This window comes from Theropithecus gelada, chromosome 4 (assembly GCF_003255815.1).
Source record: "Theropithecus gelada isolate Dixy chromosome 4, Tgel_1.0, whole genome shotgun sequence".
Lineage (NCBI taxonomy): Eukaryota > Metazoa > Chordata > Mammalia > Primates > Cercopithecidae > Theropithecus > Theropithecus gelada.
The window spans coordinates 55,407,344-55,431,327 of NC_037671.1; the positions used below are offsets into that span (position 1 = coordinate 55,407,344).

Consider the following 23,984-nt stretch of genomic DNA (forward strand, 5'->3'; position numbering starts at 1 on the left):
TGGAAGTCAGATTTTATTTTTAACACCACTACTCGGAAAAAAAGTACTTAAATGAGTGATTTTAAAAATTTAAGACATTGCTCTCATGATCCTGTTTGTGTAAATATAACATGCTGACAAATGCATGTGATTTTTCCTGCCAACTGTTAACAGGAGTTATTTTTACAGAGGGGGATGCTTTAGGTTTTATTTTATACCTTTCACGTTCAAATTTTAATACCATGTATATATATTGCCTTTTTTATTCTTTTAAAAATATCAACAGGGATTGCCTGAGAAGTGAGGTTATGGGCCATTTTGTATTTTATACAATTTATTTTTAAAAAACTCAACACTTACTCAACATAAAGTTTCTGAAAAAGAGACAGTACCTTCATATCTGATTCTCCTGCGGTGCGTGTGCCCTGACAGAAGAAGTTGTATTTGCCTTCCCATACTCCTGTTACTAACTAAAAAAGAAGAAAAAGCCAGTCACCAACAGCATCTGAGCCATGTAAAGTCCTGTTTGAACTTTATCAGTTGCAGAATCTGTGATAATTTACCTTGGGCTGTGCTGAGCCAAGTTTGCTCTGAGAAAAAACAATTGTAGGGAAGTGTAAACAAAAGGAAAGTTTTAATGACTTGAGCCTCAATTTCCTAAGGGACGGGCTTAAAAGTCACTCCCAGGCTGCTGCCCTCAGAGACCCTCCTTTACCACACTGCCTCTCTGCAGAACGCTCAGCCTATCACCCCCTTGGTTCTAGCACAAGTGCCCAGACCAAGCCAATCACAGGCTCCCTGCTCTGCCCCACAGAGGCCTCTGGCTGCCTTCCCTAAGCCAGTGCTCCTCAAACTTGAGCGTGCAGCATCAGAATTACCTGAGGGGTGAGTTATTAAAACATGGGTCCCTGGGGGTGCTTCTGTTCCAGTAGGTCTGGGGGCCTAGAATTTGTATGTCTAACAGGGCCCAGGTGATACTGATGCTGCTGATATGGAAACCATACTTTGAGAACCACTGCTGTAGGCCCAGGGATAATTCAGTCCAACTTTATCTTCATTATTTCCTGTTGTTGTATGTACAATCCTCTGGATCCATGAATTAGGCTTCACAGCCTGAAGAAATTGTGCCCATGCCTCAGAATCACTTGCAGTGCAGTAGGCACTGTGCTGACAGAAAGGACCCCAGAATTCTGTGATGTAGAGCCTGCACCCCGATTCTTGTGTTCCCTGTCCTTGAACACAAGAGTTTAGCTTGGTGAGCAACACAGATTCCCCGCAGGGAACAAGAGGTGATTACGAGGATCTGAAGACACCTTGTGATATTTCCAGCCGGTCTGACCTCAGAAATAAATGCCAAAAATGGGTGCACCGCTGTACTCACACTGCGTATCCTGCGTTCTGATTTTTCTTTGGTTATCTTTTTCTTGCCATTTTCCTTCTGCTTTGTCACCTTCTACACATAAAAAAGCACTGAGACTTAACAGGCTTTTCATGGCCAAACAAGAGCACAAGGATTTAGCATGGGGGAAGCACCAGTTCATGATGAAGAGCCATGGATTAGGAGGAAGGCTTGAGTGCCAGGCCCAGCACCTGGGGCAAGCCAGCTAATTCCTGTGGGCTCTTGTTTTTACTGTAAAAGGATGAAGTTGGACTAAATTATCTCTAAAGGGTTTATTCCAATTTTCTGTAGCTTCATGTTAACAGACTTTAAAATCAGACCACACAACAAACTATGCTATCTTTGAAAGAACAGTATCCACACGGTAATTCATTAGAAGGTGTATTAACTTTTTGGTCTTATTCCACTCTCTAAAGTCATGGTCAGTCAAGCAGGATCCATGCAGGCTGATCAGAAGTCCTAAGAAGCAAGACACAAAGCCTGAATCCAAAGTGGGGTGAAGGTTGGGGGAGGAAGCTGGCATGCACTCTTGAGACCTGGGGTGGGGAGGGAAGGGCCAGCTTAGTACAGAGCTCTTTTCTCTGCCCTTCTTTCTACCCCAGGAGGGAACCAAGGAACTACCTCCCGTGGCTTGAGGGCACAGAAAGGGAACTGGTGCTTCTTGATGAAATGTTCACGGGACAACCGCGAATGAGAAAAATAAGGACAATGCAGTAAAGTTTTCATGAAGATAAATTCATGCAATGTAAAAGATACTCTTTTAAAACAGCAGCCTTTCTTGGCAAAATTAAAAACCTACTAACATATGACTGTCTTCATCAGAGATATTTTTGGAAATGTTATCATTTTATGAATCTTAAATCAGGAACCTACCATCACTGTTTTTTCCAGCGACTATTTGGGTTTATAGTGTCCTGAGACATCCTAGGTTGGTTTTGCTTTTGTCTGTTTTAAAACAGGATGGCTGGTGTGTGCACACGCTTGGAGGTGTGGATGACTGCATTCATGAATGTCTACCTTGGCAGGGGTGGGGAAAATCAAAGGATCTCTCTGGAGAAGAGGAAGATAAATCCTCTCTTGTAATTCTGCAGGTGCCTCAATCCCAAGGATGAGTACGGGTTGAAGGGGTCTTGTTAACTCAGCAGAAGGGATTCTTGGACACACGCTTCCTTTTTAAGAAGGGATCCAGGTGGGATTGCCTTGACTCTTTAAACTAGTTAACCTAAAATTCCATTTGCCCTCTCCCTACCCATAAACGGGGCAGGGGAATCCATGTATAAAACGCCCACTGTCTTTGGAGTTTAGTTAAAGAACTCAAACCTCGGTGTTGGGTGGTGAACTTTTTTCACTCCTAAAGCATAAACCAGGTAAGCTGCTCACTCGGTGCCACTCCACTTGACCGAGGCCCACCATTCCTCTTTCACCTGTTGAGGTTCCCTGCAGAAGCTCTGTCATGCTTCAATGCAACACTCCCTCCACTGCTACTCACACCTACCACTTCTACTGGGGCCGCTGTGCCCCTCAAACCACTGAATTCTGTATTTCCATATTTAAACCCCTCCAGTGATTCATCATTGCCTTCAGAATGAAATCCTGAATCCTAGGTGCAGTGTCCAGGTGTCTTCCACAACGTGGTCCCAAGCTTATCTTTCACTCCTCCCCTACCTGCATGCAAACTGGACCTCTTCCCGTTCTCCAAACATGCCCTTCCTTAACCACTACACAGTGGCCAAGGGGAAAGAGCATGGGTTTGGGCATTAGCCCATTAAACCCTAGCTTTCTTACTTTTGCTAGGTGACCTTGGGTAAGCTATTCCAACATTTTACACTTCAGTTTCCTCAGTCCTCAAATGGGATAAACATAAGGCTCCCACCATGAAGTACATAATGCCTGTCTCACCCAATGTGGTACATAGGATTAAACATAAGTGTTGGCAGTGACCACTGTTTTATTCTTTTCAACTAGAATATCCTCTGCACCCATGTACCCCATCTCTGGTTCTCAAAATCTTATCTATCCTTCAAAGTTCAGTTAAAATTCTATTTTCTTCATGATTACTCCCTTGAGCACTAAAGCCTGAAGTCTATTCTCCTTCCTCTACCCTCACCTTGCCGTGACCTATAGCTGTTTGCTCACATGCTCCCTTTGTTAACGGGCCTGTTGTGCGCTCTTCTGTAAGATTTCGAAGGGTGGTGACTGTGGCTCCTGCATCCGCATCAACACATTCCAGCACAGGGATTAGTGCACCAGAGATGTCAAACAAATATTTGCTAAACGAATGACAAAGAGTTCAAGACTGCCATTTCTTTCCCCTAAATCTGGGCTTAATGTTTCATGTGCAGCAAAAGAGAACTTCATAGTATTTTAAATGAGGCTTGGTTTTGTGATGATATTCATCTGAAGCCTGTTCACAGGATGAAAACTCTTCATCATCAATTTCATAATGGGGACGTGGAAATTCTCAAATCTCCCTGGCTTCAGAAAGGATAGAATAATTTAACAAACCAAGACCAAGGACCTGAGTTGAAGCTTATTCACCTAAGACCCTCATCAAACCTCCATAAAATGGGCTAGTAGTAGAGGGCTCTGCTCCCTCCATCCCCCTCAGAGGATAGCAATGTGTCCATGGGTAGTGGACTCCAGAGGTGCTCAAAGCAAAGGACTGACCCCTCTAGCCCCACTAGAAGCACATCACAGGAGACAATCCTCTAGTCAAAGTCACATTAGCCACCTTTCCCTTCAGGGCTTAGGCCTGGCTTCCTTCCAAAGAGCTGTTTTGGTCAATTTCCCGGAAATTCTTCAAGCTGCATGTAAGTAGACACCACAGGGTGAGAGGACCCCGTAGGTTGGAGAAGGTGAAGTGCTGAAAATAAGGGCAGGTGTCTGAGAATCAGATCAAAAGAGGGTAAAACTATACTACAATGAAAAAGCAGGCCAAGAACCACCCAGGGGCATTATTTGCATGGCTTTTTCCAAGGAAAAAGAGAAAAAGATACTGAGATACAAACAGTACCACTGCAAAGCTTTATATGCTTCCTCCTTCCTTAGAGTAAAGCAAACTTTAATTAGGCCAAGAGGATGCGCACAAGGATGTGCAGAGCTATAATTAAAACCTAGCTACAAGCTTTCTTTTCTCCGTATGAGATAAAAGTCAATAACCCTAATGGTTTCATGCAACTTTTCAATGAAAGAAAAAAATTTAGGTGAGTTTCACACCTGGTTCTGGATGACATAATTCATGGAGTGGATCTTTTTTCTTGAGACAGGGCCTGGCTATGTTGCTCAGGCTGGTGTGCAGTGGCACAATCTCAGCTCACTGCAACCTCCACTTCCTGGGCTCAAGCCATCCTCCCACCTCAGCCTCCCAAGCAGCTGAGACTACAGGTGCACGCTGTCATGCCCGGCTAATTTTTGTTTTTTTTGTAGAGATGGGGTTTCACCATGTTGCGCAGGATGGTCTCAAACTCCTGAGCTCCAGCGATCTGCTCGCCTTGGCCACCCAAAGTGCTGGGATTCCAGGCGTGAGCCCCCACACCCAGCTAGGAGTGAATAATTTTTAATGGTGAGTTGGCTTTTCCCATCTAATAACACATTTAACCACGAACGACTTGTAACCTTTAGCATAATAACCATTTTCATGGCACCTTCTGGAATGCTACTGAAACATCTCAGGAAACAAGGTCACTTGAAACACTTAAAGAAAAAGTAGGAAAACATCATCTTGGGTGGCCCTTATCAGCCACTAACATCAGCATCCCAAGATGTCAGAGCAACAAGATAATCCCTTTCCAAAGAAGGCTGGCTGCTTTTGGTGATAAGAGATTGATAAAGCTGTATGTTTACTACCTCCTAAGCAGAAATGGAGTAAAAAGTAATGGAAAATAGACTATCCATACTCAAGTTCAACTACATCACAGGACTTAAGGTGCTTTCCTAAGCAAAATCTCCGAGAATACGTAGGGTTGACCCTTTTCATAGCTTTGTTTCTGCATGAGTCCTCAAGTGTGTATTTTTTAGGTCTGGTACAAGGTCATATTTTTAATGAGAAAACAGAGAATGAGAAGTGATAAGGATGGCCCAGGTCTTGGTACCACTGGGATTAGCACAAAGGAATCCTGACTCTCAGTCCAAATGCACCTCAAAACGCAGTTCCAAGCATCTTTGTCCTTCATCTGTTTTTGAATTCTTAGTAAGAACAGGTAGGGATACTCTGTCCATGAAGAATTCTGTGGAAAAGTAGACCTTTAGCTGCATCTTTTTCTTCCGCAGATGTCTGGTTTAAAATTAACCATGAACTACTCAAAACTGAAAGCACCTACTTCGTCTAGGGTTTAGTTGGCCAATTTTGGCAGTGCTATTAGGGAGTGCCAGGTCAAAGCATGTGGTTTTTAAATTTCAAATCTTTCATGTCCAGAGCATAAGGATGACCATTAAGATAATTTCACACCCATGACCTCCACAGGTGGTTTTTTTTTTTCCTTCTCCTTGTGAACAGGAACACCCCTGGGTTACAGCTGAATGTAATACTCTTGGCTAAGTCAAAAGGACAGGTTCTGTACACTTGAGAAGTCTTTAAAACAAAGCACAAAGAAAAGCCTGTCCTCAGTCCAAGCTGAAACAGGTATATCTGGCATTTTCCCTGAATCCTCAAGCCCTGCCCTCTTACGCTAGCAGTTCTCCCTGTTCAGCCCTCCCAGAATTTTCCCTCTGTGGAAAGCGGATGGTAAGAGTGTAATGAGCATTAGATGAGTTAGCCCAATACCTGGCATAAGGTAGGCACTATCTGTCTTTCCTATGATCTTAGGCAAATGTTAAGTATTTTTGCTTCCAACTAGGGCTAAGGTGGTGCTGGATGTCCCAGCCAAAGCATAATTTGTGTCATTTAAAGGAATGTCTCCAGCCTACCAACTGACTCCTCCTTTGCAGAGTTAAGTGCATTTTAGTTGAGGATCTGTAGAGTGATGTGCTCCTAGCTACACCAACTGCAGAGCCAAGCTCTCCAGGGGCTGCAGGAACAAGTTTAGAAGAGTGAGGCCTGGCTCTGGACAAGCTGGAAGGCTTCCTCTCTGTAGAAAGCATTCCCTTCCCCTCCCCTGGGTGTGGGTGAGGAATGAAGGGCGTCTGGGCTGCATCCTTCTCTCCGTTCTCCCTACTGTGAGGCATTCTCTCAAGGGAGTGTCAGATACACAAGGGACAACTAACTGTTTCCTTTCAGGCCCTGAGAGAAGTTTCTTTCTCAGCAAGGAATTTTAGTTGTAAGGAAACTAAGAGTGAAAAGTATTTTAGGCAATGATCAGGCATTTCTTGTAAGTACTAATCTCACCAGATGTTTCAACTGCTGTATACCACTGCTAAATGGGAAAAAGAACAGCAAACAGCCTTTTCGAAGTATTTTGGTAAACAAAGTAATTTTTCAAATAAAATTCAATAATCAATTGCCAGGTTGCTTAAGTGTTTTTCCAAATCCTATTTTCCCACAATAACATATCTATTTTAGGAAAGCCTGAAGGGAAAGAAAAACAACGAGACAGTTTAGAATATTATGTTTCCAAAGCAACTGCTCTGCGGTTCCATCAGATGGCCTTCAAAGCCAGAGCCCAGGGAGATGCTTTCATGGCCCACAATTACAGAGGTTAGAAAGCACAAACAAAGCACCCAGTCACCAAATGCTCAACTTCTTTCATCTTTCCAATAAAAAAGCATCACACATTTTCAAAAGAAATTCAAAGGAAAAAAAACCTGACTTCTGGTTCTAGCAACGTGGCAAACTGAACAACAGCAGAACCAACTCTCTCACTATAAACACAGGTAGAAATGTGGTATAAAACACAGCAAAAACTCCAACACGATCAATTCTTACCTATAATGTGAGGTCCCCACAACAAATTATTCTTTAGAAAAGAGAAGTCAGCTTAAATTCAACTCCTTCCAAAATCTGTCTTTTATGTGGAAAAGGCACGTTTACCTGAGATGACCCCAACAATACTAGTTTGGGATGCTTACACAGAACACTAGGCAAACCTTTATTTCTATTTTAGGAGGTAAAGAAATTTAACACAGACAATAATTATTCCAGAGGCATAACCTCACAGATATATCTGTAAGCAAACTTTTAACAGAATACTTAAAAAGGCAACACAGCAAATGGTTAAATCTGGAGATCACTGTCATCTAATCTATATCATTCGAGGGGGACAATACTTCCATGTTATGGAATAAAAAAAGAGCAAGCAGTGAATTTTCAGAAGTAAAAGATACACAGCCGTTTAAACTAAAAACACAATAGATGGATGAAACACTAGATTAGAAACAAATGAAGGAAGTAGGAGTGAATGGAAGAATGCAAAATTTTCGAAGTGCCTCGAAAGAAAAAAGATTACCCTACAAATGAGCAAAAGTTGGACCACAGCAGACTTCTCTGGAATAAATCTTCAAAGTGCTAAAAAAAAAAAAAGGTAGAAATAAGTCCTGACAATAGTAACATGAAAGATGAGGGGTCAGAGCTAGAATCCTCTAAGGTCCCTGGTATTGTTTAGGAGAACAGAAATACTGACTCAACTGAAACTTTCATAAGTTAAAAATGCATGGTAAACATCTATGGGTAACCACTCAAATAAGAGAATGAATAACTTTTGAATAAGTAAAATAAAAAATGATGATTATAAAAATTCTACAAAGCAGTAAAGGAGAAAAGAAGGCCAAAGAAAAAACATATACACAAAAAAGGTGACGGAAAGTACAGGCATACCTCACCTTTGCTTTATTGCACTTTGTATATATTACAGGTTTTCTGAACTGAGGTTTGTGGCAACTCTGCACTGAGCAACTCTATTGGTACCATTTTTCCAACAGCATGTGTTCACTATGTGTTACTGTGTCACATTTTTGTAATTCTCACAATTATAAAATATTTCTCAAAATATTTCAAATTTTTTCACTATTATTATATCTGTTGCGGTGATCTGTGTGTGGTTACTGAACTTTGATGTTACCATTGTAATTGTTTTTAGGTGCCATGAATCACACCTATATAAGACAGCAAACTCAATAAATATTGTGTGTATTTTAGCTGCTCCACAGACTTGCTGTTCCAGCCAACCATCTTCTTCTTCTCTGGCCTCCTTATTTCCTGAGATACAATATTGAAATTGGGTTAATAATCCTACAATGGCCTCTAAGTGCTGAAGTGAAAGGAAGAGTAGCATGTCTCTCACTTTACATCAAAAGCTAGAAATGATTAAGCTTAGTGAGGAAGGCAGGTGGAAAGCTGAGACAGGATGAAAGCTGGGCCTCTTCTACCAGGTTAGCCACGTTGTGAATGCAAAGGAAAAGTTACTGAAGGAAATTAAAAGTGCTACTCATATGAACACAAAAATGATGAGAAAGCATTAACAGCCTTATTGCTGAAAGTTTGCATGGTCTAGGTAGAAGATCAAACCAGCCATAACATTCCCTTAAGCCAAAATCTAATCCAGAGCAAGCCGCAAACTCACTTCAATTCTATGAAGGCTGGGAGAGGTGACGAAGCTGCAGAAGAAAAGCTGGAAACTAGCAGAGGATGGCTCGTAAGGTTTAAAGGAAGAAGTCATCTCCATAACACAAAAGGGCAAGGTGTAGCAGCAAGTGCTGCTATAGAAGCTGCTGCCAGTTATCTGGAAGATTTAACTAAGATCACTGATGAACATGGCTACACTAAACTGTAGCACACACCACTGCGCCTGGCAGCATTTTTATTTTTAATTTATCTTTTTTTTCTTACGAATAGGGTCTCACTCTGTCACCCAGGCTGGAGTGCAGTGGTGTGGTCATAGCTCACTGTAACCTTGAGCTCCTGGGCACAAGCCATCCTCCCACCTTGGCCTCCCAAGTAGCCAGGACAACAAGTTCAAGCCATGCATGGCTAGTTTTAAAATTTTTTGTAGAGATAGGATCTTGCTATGTTGCCCAGGCTGGTCTCACACTCCTGGCCTCAACCAATTCTCTTGCCTCAGCCTCCCAAAGTGCTGGGATTACAGGTGTATACCACTGTGCCTGGCCAGCATTTTAAAATTTAGGTATGTCTACTTTTTTTTTTTAGATTTAATGCGATTGCACATTTAATAGACTATAATATAATGTAAACATAACTTTTATATGCACTGGGAAAGCAAAAAAAAAAAAGTGTGACTTACTTTATTACAGTACTCATTTTATTGCAGTGATCTGCAACTAAACCTATAATATCTGAGGTATAAAATAACTATTAACATGCTAAATGAAAATGAATTAAATTTTCCTATTAAAAGACAAGAGACTGTCAGATTCAGTCACTAAACCCCTATGCACTTATCTGGTCAAAATACTTACCATATTTGCATAAGGAGATATGTCTTAGAAGATTCTTCGTACACTGCTAATTGAATAACCTGCATAAACCTACAGAGCTGGGCACAGTGGCTCACACCTGTAATCCCAGCACTTTGGGAGGCTGAAGTGGGAGGATCACTTTGACTCTAGAGTTTGAGATTAGCCCAGGCAACATCGTGAGACAATGTTTCTACCAAAAATAAATCAGCCGGGCGTGGTGGCACATGCCTGCAGTCCCAGCTAGTCGGGAGGCTGAGGTGGGAGGATGGCTTAAGGCCAGGAGTTCTAGGCTGCAGTGGGTGAGGTATGATCGTGCCACTGTACTCTAGCCCGGGTAACAGGGCCGGATTCTGTCTCAAAAAACGACAACAAAAAACAATCTAACAACCTACATATCCATCCAAAGAAACACTTGCAAAATGGTGTAATAAATTCCAACACTGAAATAATACAAAGCAGTTAAAATGAATTAATTTCTAATTAACTATAATTAGTGTAATTATAATTAACGAATTACATCTATATGACTCAAGATGAATTTGTCAAAATATAATGGCTGGAAAAAATCTATTTGAGAAAGTTTAATTAGTATACCATTCATGTATGGTTTTTAAAAACTATCTTAGAACGTACTATGTATTGTCATGTATACATATATATGTAGTAAAAATATATCCGAGAAAAACTGTACAAACTTCTGAAGAAGTCTGGAAAGGGACTGTACTTTAGATGCATTTTTGTAATGTTTTCTTATTTAAACAAACAAAAAAAATCAAGCACTTGTTAGGTGCACAGATATCATCTATATAATTTTATTTTAAATATTTTCAAATAGTTCCAAAATTACAATTTAAAATAAAAATTGAAAAGGGGAAGAAAGGTAAGTTTGGATTTATGCCAAGCCAGATGCATCCATCCAGCTATTTGTTTTTCAACATTACAAAATTTTTTTTTTCAAAATTACATTTTAAATGTTCTGAATATTTTAAAGCACATTCTCTCACACTATTCACAACATACAGTTCTAACCGCAAGGGAGGAAACATACATAGATACTCAAAAAACAATCTTGTGTGTAACTCATGATTTATCTTTGACTGCTAAATAACTTGAAAATGTGGTTCTGACATTTGCTTTTTGTGTGTATATTCTAATACTGAGGATACATTTGGTGGAGTAATCAGCTATAGTAACAACGGGATGAAAAAGATGGGGAAAACACCTTTTCATTCTAGCCTAAGCCAGTGAGTGTCAGTGGGGCAAGGATGGGATGCTAAGGGGCACATCATGAGAGTACTTTGAAAGGAATGCATCATAGTCCTTGGGAACAATGGGATAGTCAAAGTGGTTGGGGTTGGACGGGGGGGGGGGGGGGGATCACTCTCTAGAGTTGAATCCTGTCCCTTAGTATGCTCATGGCTTCACAGAGGAATTGGATCCTTGCACACAGTCCTCAAAAGTGAGAAGGAGACTGACAGGCAGGAGAGGGAGTTTTAAGGGGTAGAGCCCAGAAGAATGAAAGAGCCTGGTGTTGCTGTGGTTTGAGTAGAGCTGAGCATAATAGATCAGCTAAGGAAGGCCAGAGTGCCTCCTTCTGAGGAAAGGAGCCAGCCGCCCTTTCAACAGTGTTCCTGGGGGATTCAAAGCCATGTGCACTGCACAACACTGACCCTGTTTCCTGGCAGCTGCTGCTGAATCCAAGGATCAGTGCGTGAGGCACAGGCAGACTGATAGGGGTGCTCCCTTTCAGACTGTAACAAACACAATTAGATCCTCTCTGCTTAGGGTCTAAGAGGTCAGAGGCACAGCAGGAGAAGAGTAGACACATTAAATGGCTTCACATGAGGACACAGCAGCTGCCTAAAAGGGAAACCACCTGTAACACTCTAACAAAGGAGCTGAAAGTGGCTTTGATAGCTCACTGGGTGGGTCAAGGGAAATCTGATCCAGCCAGGTAGATAAGGCAAAGTGAGGGAAAGCCACCGTTTGGCATCATGTATGTAGAGGTTCTCAATTTTGGGACTGCAGACAAGAGAAAAGACACATGCATAGTGTGAAAAATCAGGCTTCTCTTCAGAGGACAAATGCCCTGAATCTTGGGCGGTTGAAAGGCACACAAGATTTTTATGTTTGCTGTAAGGGCATCGTTTTACAAAGCTGAGTAACTAATGCAAACTAAGTTGTTTCTCTTCTATAACTTGGAATTTCATTTCCCAGCCTTCACCATGGACTGTGATATTAGACAACCCCTATTAAGCAAAAGCAAAAAGGATTGCTATAAAGTCCACTACTTTCAAATTAAAATATACCACTAATTCAAATATGCTCCAAATCAGGGATCTATGACATTTTCCTGGAAATAAACACTAAAGTTAATGAGATAATGAGAAGTAATACCTCTTCTCTCCTTTTAATTTTGTTTCTATCAAGTGCACAAACTATGAGCAAGTCGATATTCCTTCTACAGTTTAAACTCAGTTTCACAGTTTTAAAACTGTGATTTAGTTATTTTCCTTCCAGTAAATTTAAAGTTTCAGTGACCCCCTTTCATTTCCTTCTGATCATCTCCCTTCTTTCAAGACTTCTTCCTATTGGCCAGATGTAGTGGCTCAAGTCTGTAATCCCAGCACTTTGGGAGGCAGAGGTAGGTGGATTGCTTGAGCCTAGGAGTTCAAGACCAGCCTGGACAACATGATGAAACTTTGTCTTTATGAAAAATACAAAAATTAGCTAGACGTGGTGGCATGCTCCTGTAGTCCCAACCACTTGGGAGGCTGAGGTGGGAGATCACTTGAGCCCAGGAGGCGAGATGCAGTGAGTACCAATGCACTCCAGCCTGGGCAACAGTGAGACCCAGTCTCAAACAAACAAAAAAACCCCTGCTTCTTCCTGTCTCCTTTAAGTGACAGTTAATTTTATTTGTATTAATCTAGAACTTGCTAAAGCAGCTGTGAAATTATGCCACAGAATAAACAAAAATACAAAAGACTGCTTATTTAAAAAATTCTTCCAAGCCCCAAATATGCAGATAAGCAGGAAGGTAAATAAAAACTACAATAATGATCATTATAGCTGTGGGACCACAGAAGAATGGCTCTATCTCCCGGGACATTCCTCTAAAATGAGGAGCCCCCTGGGGCTTCATGATATCCTCAGTTCGTTTCATTGTAAAACTCCATGACTGCCCTTCTGTGTCTTAACATTCAATGGAGTAGAAATGCTAAGTATAAAAAGAAAAATGGCCAGGCACAGTGACTCATGCCTGTAATCCCTGCACTTTGGGAGGCTGAGGGGGGTGGATCACCTGAGGTCAGGACTTCAAGACCAGACTGGCCAACATGGTGAAACCCCATCTCTACTAAAAATACAAAAAGTTAGACAGAAGTGGTGGCGCATGCCTGTAGTTCCAACTACTAGGGAGGCTGAGGCAACAGAATCACTTGAACCCGGGAAGTGGAGGTTGCAGTGAGCCGAGATGGCGCCACTGCACTCCAGCCTGGGCGACAAGAGTGAAACTCGGTCTCAAAACAAACAGAAAAACGTGTAGCTAAAACGATATTCAAAGCTTGAAAAACGACACATAATAATGGAATTACTGATGGGTTTTACATATGTACAGGAGAAAACTCGGACAAAAATCAAATGTGAGTAACATCAACTTGGGCATATCTGATCTGGATAGCTTTTTGTAAACTAGATTTAATTTAAGGAAACACTGCCTCTTCGCCTATTACCTATGTACTCTAAACTGTGAGTTAAAAACGTAGTTTCCCTATTCTGTATATTTCTTAAATTTCTGTATTCAGTGCTTAGTCACTGCTCAAAGTCTTCTGTTCTCACCAAGCTATCAGAGGAAAATCTATACTTTCTATTACGATGTGTTCAGAACCTCCCACATCCACTCAGATGCACACAGCTGTAATTGATACAGCATTTTCCTTCTTCTCTTTAGCAGGAAATCATCTGTTTAAGAGAGGATAAATAATGAAATTATAGCTATATTTCTAGGGCTTAAGAAACATATAAGGCAAATGCTTAAGTTCTCTAACAATCATGAAATATTTTTCTCTATAATATTGTTATGTATAATAATAAACTCTATTAGAGTTCTCTTAAAGACATGGCTCATCAATTATGGAAAAGTAAACAGTTCACTCGGAGAAACCTGACAGCTTGCTTTGGTTTTGTCCCTTGAACACAGAGATGTGCACAGTGCTGGGGCCAGGAGTCATTCCTTCCTGTGCACTTCCCCTGCCTCCAGTCCTGAACTCTCCATCTTGGAGGCTAATTAAACTGCCTTCATTCTAGAATAGGACAGAAAAAAAAGCAAAAAAGGAGTTGTAAGCATTTCTTGGAGTGTCAAGTATAAAAGCAATGCTAGGAGCATCTACTATTCTAGTCAGAATATCTGTACCTTGGCTTATGAAACATACATAGGAGAACAAGACACAGATATCCCACAGCTGCAACACCTCTGATAATCAAATACGCCTGCACATGCCCACACTCCTGCACACCACCACATGTGGCCAGGGAGACATCATCACAGCCTGAGGCTGATGGAGAATTCATTTTGTCCCCTGAACTCTAAGATTAATGTTTATATCTCTCCTTTTCCTCCCGCATCTACCTTCTTCTTTACTACTGCTTGAAGAACTAAAACCAAAATGAAACACTATACAGGAGTGCCTGAACATTTGTTTTATACAGGGCTTAATTCTCTGGAAGAGTTAGAAATAGGTTGGTGTTGTAAGAATGAAAAATGAGTAGGCCTTCCCAGAAAAATGTACACAAACTGCTTACCACTGGAGGGCAGCTTTCCTCCCCCTTTTAGCTTTAAAGGCTATAGTGTTACCCCTTCAAAACAGGGAGAAGAGAAGGGTTGATCCTGATTTTTCTTTCATTTTTATGCTATAACATTTGCCTCTGAGATCATCAAATGTGATTTTCAACATTGCAGTGATATAAAAGAAATAACTGGGCCTGAACTCACACAGACAATTCGAAACCTAAATGCAGATCTCAACAGTCACACTCCTCTTAGCTTTTAAAAAACAACTGAGATTTGACAAGTTATCCGTTCACAGAGGGTGATGTGCCACAAAACATACCAAACACAAGTACCACCCACTTCCTTCCTCCCCTACCTTCAAACAAGAAGCAGGCATTTATTAAATGCTTAATAATAAAACGCTTTCACATGTGTTTTTCTTCACATTTCGTTCATTTTCCAATCTGTATTTTGCTTGCATAACAGTATTTCTGAAAATATTTTAATTTTGAATATCATACGAAACACAACAAAACAATCAATAACAAAGGTTTCTATTTTAGATATTCTAGAAGGCATACTTGTACAAACAATTCTGACATTTTGAAAAATCGATTTTGAAACACACTCAAAATGCATTAAGATACTTGCTTGCCCAGTTGTCTCTATATCCCGAGGGGCCACCTTTCCTCATTTAGGAATACAATTTAGGACAGCAAGATGAGTGCATTTAAGTGAGAGGAAGACTGTGGTAACCTTTGACTTACCTCACAGAACATATAGAGAGACAGCAGTGTGAGTCCAAGGTTATACACCACTAAAATCCCCCGGCAAGAGAATGGCTGTTTATTCCTCATGTATTTTGGTCCCAGCCATACAATTAGTAAATATATGACAGAGCAGATAAATGTGGGTATATAATTGTCCAGAAGAAACCATCCTTTTACTCTAGTATCTGAAAAATAAAAAAATTTAATGATATATAAAAATAATCACAACTTTTCAAACGTTGAAAACACTGATCTAACCATGATGATATAAAAGTTACCTGGTATTCATGTTCCTAATTCCAATAAAGCAACCAGGAGAGAAGGCATGGATTTTCAATACATATCAAACAAGGTGAAGCTCCTTGTTACATGCTCTGAATAACAATGTATTATTTGCCGGGCGCGGTGGCTCAAGCCTGTAATCCCAGCACTTTGGGAGGCCGAGACGGGCGGATCACGAGGTCAGGAGATCGAGACCATCCTGGCTAACACGGCGAAACCCCGTCTCTACTAAAAAATACAAAAAAAACTAGCCGGGCGAGGTGGCGGGCGCCTGTAGTCCCAGCTACTCGGGAGGCTGGGGCAGGAGAATGGCGTAAACCCGGGAGGCAGAGCTTGCAGTGAGCTGAGATCTGGCCACTGCACCCCAGCCTGGGCGACAGAGCGAGACTCCGTCTCCAAAAAAAGAAAAAAGAAAAAAACAATGTATTATTCATGATTTTTGCTAAGTAAAATCATAATAAAAATGTTCTTTCCAAAGAATTTAAGAAAACAAGGAGAAGGCTACATTTCCCATTAACTGGATTTATTAACCAGGTTTACCAGATTACACATAGGGTAATGAAACCCAAGAAATGGCAGTCATTGAACTCCAGTCCTCCATCTCAGCCACATGTCAGTTAGCAAGTGTGGCCAGCATATGCAGACTCAGAAAACGTGCTGCTTAGCCAGGTTAGTGAAACTGGCACCAATTAGGAAGGCAGTCTTTGCTATGAGTGTAATGGTCAACAGCAGAGAGGACAATGATTTAAAAACAAAACAAGGGCTGGGTGTGGTGGTTCATGCCTGTAATCCCAGCACTTTGGTAGACGGGGGAGAGCAGATTACCTGAAGTCGGGACTTCGAGACCAGTCTGGCCCACATGGCAAAACCCTGTCTCTACTAAAAATACAAAAATTAGCCAGGCATGGTGGTGCGCACCTGTAATCCCAGCTACTTGGGAGGCTGAGGTGGGAGAATCGCTTGAAATCGGGAGGCGGAGGCTGCAGTGAGCTGAGATCATATCACTGCACCCCAGCCTGGGCAACAGAGTGAGACTTCATATCAAAAATGAAAATAAAAACAAAACAAAACATGAAGGTGAAGCAGCAATGATCAGATAAGTGCCTATTTAAAGTGTAGTATTTAACAAACTGAGGAGTAGTAGCATGAGAGAGAAGACCTAGGCAGATCCAGAGGAGCTACTGGTATAGGAAGGGTCTCTTCTGCCCCCATTTCTTTTCTTAGGCAGGGAGGAGGGAGAGGGATGTAACAGGTCAGCTGCCAGCAGCAAACTGACAACCTCTTCTTGGATGGCGGGAAACTCCTTGGCAGCCAGACCCCCTAGGTGTTATGTGTTCCCTGATTCAGCTTCGTACTCTGGCTGACCCCAGGAAGCTACCTCTGAAGCATGCTCCCCTTTGAACCCTGTTATGATGATCCCCGAAAACCTGTGGCTCCTCAATCTTAACTACCCACCAAGGCTCACAACTCCAGAGCTTGAGACACATGTAGCATTCACCTGCTATGTCTTCAGAGAAGCAGCAGTTGGGAGGACAGCCTTTGCCCTTTCTTTAATTTTTTAATTATTCATTTATTTATTTATTTTGAGACAATCTCACTCTGTCGCCCAGGCTGCAGTGCAGTGGCGTGATCTCGGCTCACTGCAACCTCTGCCTCTAGGGTTCAAGCGATTCTCCTCCAGGAGGATGTGATTCAGCCTCCAGAGTAGCTGGGACTACAGGCGCACAGCACCACCCCCGGCTAATTTTTGTAATTTTAGTAGAGACCAGGTTTCACCATATTGGTCAGGCTGGTCTCGAACTCCTGAACTCAGGTGACCCACCTGCCTCGGCCTCCCAAAGTACTGGGATTACAGGAGTGAGCCCAGCTGTGCCCTTTGACCCCTCCCAGGCTGGACCATCTTGCTACTCCCTCCAGTTGTTTTTGCCTTGATTCACAGAACAAGAACAGGCTCAATAAAGCATATGTCCACATGGGGAACTGTCAGTCAGTCTTCCTTTCTTGCACTGTACACACTAAACTTACCCAGCGTTTCTCTCATGGCTTGCTTTCTTTGGCATCAGAGGGACATGTCCTCCACACCCTCCCCACTAGTTATGCTATGGTAACAGAGGGTGTTACTGTCAGTCCGGCAGAACTGGTTGTTCTTAGAAGTCATTCAGGGAAATGGCTGGCCCCAGGGACTTTAAGGGGATGCTTAACACCTTTTGTTCTCAGCTTTGGGCCTTGGCTGTCAATTTTTTTTTTTTTTTTTTTGAGACGGAGTCTCGCTCTGTCACCCAAGCTGGAGTGCAGTAGCGCCATCTCGGCTCACTGCAAGCTCTGCCTCCCGGGTTTACGCCATTCTCCTGCCTCAGCCTCCCAAGTAGCTGGGACTACAGGCACCCGCCACCTCACCCGGCTAGCTTTTTTTTCGTATTTTTAGTAGAGACGGGGTTTCACCTTGTTAGCCAGGATGGTCTCGATCTCCTGACCTCGTGATCCGCCCGTCTCGGCCTCCCAAAGTGCTGGGATTACAGGCTTGAGCCACCGCGCCCGGCCTGGCTGTCAATTTTAAGAAAACCAGTTCCCACTTAGCAACTAACATGAGACTGTTACATATTTTGTATGAACATATATATCACGAACAATAAATACACACAAATCTCCCTCTTTTTTAAACTTAAACCTCTGATTTACACTTTGCTTTATTCATTTTCCCACAAATATTCATCTTTCCAAACTGGCACATATTCATCCTCCCACACTGAAGAGTGCTTCCCAGGCACCTGATCCGAATTCCAGCCCCACGTAGAGAATCCTTAGGATCTAGTCAATCTGTGGTGGTCCTAACTCCCTCTCTGGTGACTGGTTCAGGCAGGGGCATATAAAGCAACTGTGGCCAGTGAGTTTTGAGGGATGACAGCTGGCAAAGAGCTCTGGGAAACAGCTTCCTTATGCTTAAAACCACACAAATGAAACGTTTTTTCTTCTTCCTCTGAATGTGCTGCTTGGAGCTGCTGCAGCCATCCTACAACTGTGTGAGGTGGGGGACCCATTCTGAGGACAGAGCTGCTGATACCTGGAAGTGGCAAAGTAGAAAATGACAAGAACAAGGATCCTTGGTTACATCATACAGCCCCTGAAATAACTATGGAATTGCCCCACCTGGTAATGCAAGCTAATACTTTTCATTATTATTTTAGCCATTTAGAGTTGGATTTTTTTGTCCCTTACCGCTAAAGCAAGGCATTATCTAAAACCAAGCACACACAGATGGATTTAGAACTTATTCTTTTTTGTTCAACTGGCCATACACTAATTTACATAACCTGTCCCCTACTGACAGGCATCCAGATGATTCCTTGAAAAACAATGCTGTACTGAGATCCTGATACGCATCACTGCATAACTGATTAAGGCTAGCCATAGGATAAAGTATGAGGAGTAGAATGGCTAGGTAAAAGGACATGTGCATTTCAATTCCAACAGAAGGCAAAACAGCCTTTCAGAGAGGTTGTACCCATTTTGACTCTTTCTCCATGCCTTCACTATTACCACAGGTGGCATGAAACCTATTATTTCATCTCTGCCATACTAACAGATTAAGTCCTTTTGTTACTTCTTTTGTATTTTAAAAATCATGAGAAACTGAGATTCTTTTTGCCTGTTTAAAAGCCATTTCTAGTTTTTCTGTGAATCTTTCTGTGAGCCTAAGAAGTTCTTTCTTACAGAAAAGACTTTAAAGACATTTACAGATGACATCAAAAGAAGGCAATATGGAGCTGATTTACTTTTTAAAAGATACAGCAAGTAAAGTTCAGGTGCATATTTACCAGTGAGTTAACACGATATGAAATGAGAAGACCTTAAAAAGCGTAAATTAAAATTGTAAAAGCGGACGAGTTTTAAACTCCTATTGCACCTCTGCATTTTGGAAATTAGTTTTTCTTAGAGACTGCCAAGAATTGAGAAAAACATGCCACCAGTAATGGTGAAATCTATAGTATTCTCCGGCTACAAGCTTTACAGCATATTTTTAAACTCCAGTTAAAGTCAACAGAGGACCAGCCACAGCAGGTGTCTCTGTCAGAGACTTCTCCAAATCCCTTGTTATCCAGGATAAAGTTTTGGACTTATCATAGAAAATACTAACATGTTCTAGTATCTCCTCATGCAATATTTACAAGTGATTAGGGAGTGAGGCCGCAGAAGGTAAGCAAAGCCAAAAACCACCTTACCTCGGGGGCCAAGCAATGCCTTGAAATAGGTACTAAGTGATGCATCAAAATGTTCCATTTTAAAACCTATTAAGAAAAAAAAAAGATACTGATTAATCTCTACTCAAAATGTTTTTTATAGAATATTTTTTTCATAAAAGAATAAATTCTTTTCAACGAATATGCCACGGACAAAGTTCAGTTCAGTTCCATAGGTTAAAAGAATTTTTTTAATTCACAAAAGTGACTTCTGTGCTAGATCTCAGTTGAAGAATAAAAGGAAAGACATGATTCTGTGAATTCACTTTATAAATGAAGTGCCAGTTTTCTGAATTTCTTTTCTCAGTTCCATAAAAACTCTTGCCGTGAAGCTGAAATCTCAGTGGGGAAAAAAGTGGAACTAACTGGAATGAGAGGTGGCAGACAGGAAAAGATCCTGTCTGGGCAACAACTGAGGACTTGAGGTAAGACAAGAAAGAGCCATATCAGGGAACAGAATGCCACAGTGATGAGACAGTTTTTTCCGCTTGTTACTTTTATCAATTATTATTTTACAGTACTTCATGTCTACAGTAAAAAACTTCAAATATTAAAAATGAAAAAAGGGGCAAAAATCTCATTACTTCCCTCAACCTCAATCACCAAGCCATGCATCACAAGGAACCTAATGGTAACATTTCTTCAGCATACTTCCAGCGATTTCTCCTCTTTTGAGCACAAAGAGGTCATGCTAATGGATGTTTTCACAATTGTGGGTTGCAACCCATTAGTAGATGATCATGTCAACTTAGCATTAAAAATAATAATTGATCATAATAAAGAATCAGAATGCTTTGCTCTTAGTGAGAATGAATATAGTTTCATAAAACTTTAGTTTTATTATATCATATTTATAAGTATAATATACTCAGCTGTGATGTAAAATATATTCTTACTGTGGGGATCACAGTTAAAAAAACTTAAAAAAACACTATTATATATAGAAGTGTGTATATATTACTTGCTTATTTTCACTTAATAAAACATCTTGGAGATACCAGTTAAAGATTTACCTCCATCTTCTAAGATTCTGTAGCTCCCAACCTTTCCCAATTTAAGATTTATATTTAGAGGGTAGCTAATCAACTTTTCACAAGCATACTGACTAGATTTTCTGTATTAAAGACATACATTTTCAACTTTCCTGGCCATTGTTCTTACAGGAATAATCATCAATATTATAACTTCCAAGGGCAAGGCAGAATTGATTTTATTAACTAAGCTCTTAATCATTTAGCAACACTTCTCTTCCTTGGCTTGCGACACTGAAGCGTATGTATTCTCTGTCTAATTTTAAATTACTTTATCCATGAAATTATCTAATGGTTGAAAAGAATAAAAAAAAAAAATTATCTAATGGTTGTAGTAGTTACAATTAAGTCAATCCAGATAAGAAGGGACGTAGAGACAGGAGGAGCCATCAATGACACTTTCAAAGTAGTTAACAGGGTTCTCTCCTGACAGCTTTCCTGCCCAAGGGGGATTGGGGAGGGTGCTGACATCAATTCACGGCTGGAAATGAAGGCACCAGCTCCCCATCTGTCCCATCTGCCAATAACCAGGTCAGCCACCTTTGCCTCTCAATAGTTACACAACCTTAGCACAAGGTCACTTCTGCAATCCAACAATTAAAATTTTAACATACAGTAGTCCCCTCTTAATCCACGGTTTTGCCTTCTGAGATTTCAATTACCTGCAATCAACCACAGCCTGAAAATACTAGGTGGGAAATTCCAGAAATAAACAATTCATAAGTTATAGATTGCACACTGTTCTGAATAACGTGATGAAATCTCCTGCAGTCCCACTCCATCCTGCCTGGGAAGGGAATCATCTCTTTGTCCAGCGTATCCTCACTGTAGACACTTCTTCACCCTTGAGTCATTTTGTAACCTTCTGGGTTATCAAATCAACTGCCTCAGGATCGCAGTGCTCATGTTCAGATAATTTTTATTTTACTTAATTGTTCTATTTTATTATTGTTGTTGTTAATCTCTTACTTTGCCTAATTTACAAAGTAAACTTTATTACAGGTATATATGCATAGGAAAAAACCCACTATATACAATATAGTGTTTGGTACTATCTGCAGATTTAGGCTTCCATTCTAGGGGTCTTAGAATGTACTCCCTGACGATGAGGGGGTACTAATGTACTGTATTCTTAAGAAAGGCCATTTTTGTCCTAAGCCATCTTCCTGCCCTAGATTGAACCACTTCAGGAGAGACAAGAAATTCTAGAAAATCCTGGTGCTGAAGAGAACAGGTTTAGCCTTACGTTTCGTAAAGAGAATTCCTCTTTAAAACACAGTTAAGTAAGAAATGTTTTATCTTTTAAAGGCTATAAAAGTTCTGCCCGAGGTGGGTTCAGGAAGGGCACTGGCTAAAAGATAATTTGGCTATGTCTATTTTTTCAACATCTATTGAAAATCATCTAGAAAATCCAAGTTTTGGAAGACAACCATCATGATTTTGTGACATTGAAATCACACTAACACAATTTAATTTCATCTATGATGTATGGTGGGCCATGTATATCAAGGTCACAGGGTTCCCTGCTCCCCACTGGCAGCATCCCAAACAGCCAAATGAAAGGAAGTCAGAAGGAACAAGGTCATAAAGGCTATGACTAATGGACTGAATAACTGATGGACAAGCTGCTCGCTGGGGACAGATACCTTCCTCTAAGGCATTTTAAAACCTAGATTCTATTACCTAATGGGTAATATTAACTTACTTACTTATGGGTCATATTAAATGTACAATAATCAGGTATTAAGCATGAAGGGACTTTAAGCAGGTTCAATGCTAGACTCTCTATAAGAAACTAGGGTTCGAAACCCCCCCATTTTTTTTCACTTATTAGCAACGTGACCTTGGACAAGTTATTTAATCTTTCTGAAAAATGGGGAAAAGACCAAAGTAACTGCCTTTAAGTTTAAGAAGATTAAATAAGGTAATATAAATAAGGCCCTTACAGCAGTGTCTGGCATGTAGGAAGCCCTCAATAGATGTTTCTGAATGTATGTCTGCCACAGGATTGGCTCCATGATGAATACTGTTAACCACCCACGGCTGTCTCTGCTTCTCAGCAGGGGCACTGCTGGCATTCCAGTGGAAACAATCAATGTCCTGTGCATTGTGGATCATTAATTGTCCTTGGTCCCTGTCCACTAAATGCCATCAGTGAGCCCCAACCATTCTGACAACCCACAATGTCCACTTGTATGTCCTAACACACCCCAGAGAGACAGCAAGAGAAGGTGGGGAGAAGGCAGGGGTGGGGGGGGAGCCAATATATCAAGAGAGGAACTTGTCAGAAACAGATATTACCCAAACATGAAAGACAAAACTAAAAGGAATGTACTAATTAAATACACAAATATCTAGCACCTACTGTATATTAATGCAAAGGATTGCCAAAATAGGGATAAACATAAAGGAGCATACCTGGTGACCTAGAAAAAATCAGACATTCATAATGGGGAAAAGAGTCAGATACAGTAAAGCAGAAACAAAATCCAGTTTGCAAATGAGCAGATAGTAGAATGATGCATACAAATATAAGCTGAATATATGTTTAAAACCATGCTGTAACAAAATTCAAACGACAGTATTCTGAGATCAAACAGGAGGAATATGTCTAACAAAAATAAGGGAATCAATCATTTCACTTTTTAATTAAGAGATCTTTCAGAGGGCTGTAGCCAGGGTCAGTTTCTATGTAAGGAGGAAATAGAGAAGCTGGAAACAAGAGTGAAGAAATGTTTCAAAGTGAAAATACAGATTGGTGGGGCAGGAGTGGAGAGGGATAACAGCAGTGGCCCCGGAAAAATATGAAGCCCAGGAATTGCGATAAATGACCTATTACCATAAGGACAAATGCCTAGGACATAGTCCAGTTTGAGAATCTAGGCTAACATCATGGCAACAGAAAAGCAGCTTGATTAAACATAAGGTAAAATTTCAGTCCAAGAGTACTGAACCAGCAGCAGGCTACCAAAAGAGACTGGAATTTAGTATTTGGAGATACTGAAGAATCCTGTTACAAGCCATCTGTCCCAAATAATCTGAGTCTAAACCATCTTGAACAGAGGCCCTGCGGAAGCTGGCAGGCACAGGAGCACTCTTTCGACTTTATAAAATGAAACGTGTTCTCTACAAAAGCACATGCAAGAAACAATTTTTGTCAAAAACTGT

The 23,984-nt window shown here is 41.0% G+C and overlaps 1 protein-coding gene across 6 annotated transcripts in view; it reads right to left on the reverse strand.

Moving 5' to 3' along the window:
• The window catches only part of ELOVL5 (ELOVL fatty acid elongase 5), an 84,226-nt gene that overhangs the window by 14,220 nt on the left and 46,022 nt on the right, over window positions 1-23,984 (reverse strand). For 3 of the 6 annotated variants that reach the window (XM_025381302.1, XM_025381300.1, XM_025381301.1), the window contains exons 2-4: window positions 19,768-19,833; window positions 15,263-15,450; window positions 372-449 (exon numbers count right to left, since the gene is read on the reverse strand). In XM_025381302.1, coding sequence (XP_025237087.1) covers window positions 372-449; window positions 15,263-15,450; window positions 19,768-19,825 — 324 coding nt within the window. In that variant the 5' untranslated portion in view covers window positions 19,826-19,833. Of the gene's footprint in view, window positions 1-371; window positions 450-11,394; window positions 11,476-15,262; window positions 15,451-18,206; window positions 18,609-19,767; window positions 19,834-23,984 lie in introns of those variants that run through there. The other 3 variants (XM_025381299.1, XM_025381298.1, XM_025381304.1) reach the window with 2 other exon arrangements.